This window comes from Nerophis lumbriciformis, linkage group LG24 (assembly GCF_033978685.3).
Source record: "Nerophis lumbriciformis linkage group LG24, RoL_Nlum_v2.1, whole genome shotgun sequence".
Classification (NCBI taxonomy): Eukaryota; Metazoa; Chordata; class Actinopteri; order Syngnathiformes; family Syngnathidae; genus Nerophis; species Nerophis lumbriciformis.
In genome coordinates this window covers 30,021,484-30,022,500 of record NC_084571.2, presented here as the reverse complement: position 1 = coordinate 30,022,500, position 1,017 = coordinate 30,021,484, and the positions used below count along the sequence as shown (strand labels likewise).

General features: G+C 40.1%; 1 protein-coding gene across 2 annotated transcripts in view; it reads right to left on the bottom strand.

Moving 5' to 3' along the window:
* Window positions 1-72, bottom strand: part of ramp2 (receptor (G protein-coupled) activity modifying protein 2) — a 28,406-nt gene extending 28,334 nt beyond the window's left edge. The window contains exon 1 of one of the 2 annotated variants that reach the window (XM_061981964.2): window positions 1-72. This exon is cut by the window's left edge and continues 91 nt beyond it. In XM_061981964.2, the coding sequence (XP_061837948.1) occupies window positions 1-57 (57 nt within the window). In that variant the 5' untranslated portion in view covers window positions 58-72. The other variant, XM_061981962.2, reaches the window with a different exon arrangement.
* Window positions 73-1,017: the final 945 nt, after the last annotated feature.

The window sequence follows — 1,017 nt, the reverse complement described above, 5'->3', positions numbered from 1 at the left end:
GATAGGGATTACATATCCTAACTTTTTTTTTTTTCTTTTTAAACAGGAAGGCTCCATAAAACAACAGGAAGCCCACGTTTCCTAGGATGGGCGTTTTCCTGCAGAGGGGACAGAGCGCTTGTGATAAGGTAACAGCTGCTATTGATACCACCATACCCCTCTGTCACCCCGCCCCCTTTCTGCTTCCAATGAAGCCGGGGAAGAGGCGCTCCATCGCTTTCTGTGGCTCTCTGTGGTCACATGATGACGCGTCCGACTGGCCGGCACTGGGTCACTCTTTAAGTGGGGAATTCATGGGAATTAAAATGATCTGTTCCAGGGTTAAGCTGCGGCCGCCTTGAAACAAAAAATGTTTTAACTCGGCTTTAAACCTTCTTAACTGCCTTACAAGTGTAAAAAGAAGTTAACCACTATTAAATGTAAAACAAAAAAATAAACTATTACTAGATGATGCAATTCCTGAAGGAATTGCGTGTGAATTCGCCAATGCTGAAGTTGGACTGAAATCCAGGAATTTTTTTTAGAATTGTCGAAGTTGGAACCGTTTGAATACGATGAAAAATGTGGGAGTTGTAGAACTTTGAAGAATGTCCCATTGATTTCAATGGGAATTTCGGTAGAAGCAGGAATTTTTTTGAAAATGGTAAAAAACAACAACTGAATGGTCTGAATGAGTTGAAATGGTTGGTGTTAGAATTTTTCAAATCGGTTGGGAAATGTTGATGTAGTAACATGTTGAATTGAAAAATGCTATTACGGAATTCCTGGAATTTCGGGAAAACCGGGAATTTTTCCAGTTCAAAAAACAACTTTGTTTTGTGTCCTGATTAAGAGGAACGTCTTGACGGTGGAGCGGTTGAAATGCGTTGAAAAATGTGGAAGGAGCAGTCGCCGAAAAAAAAAGGTGGAAAACCAGGAATTATGGAAAATCCTGGAATTTTTTTTAACTTGGAAAAAAAAGTAGTTTGAATTTGCAGGCTGGAATCTGTTGAAGGTGGAATGGTTTGAATCGGTTGA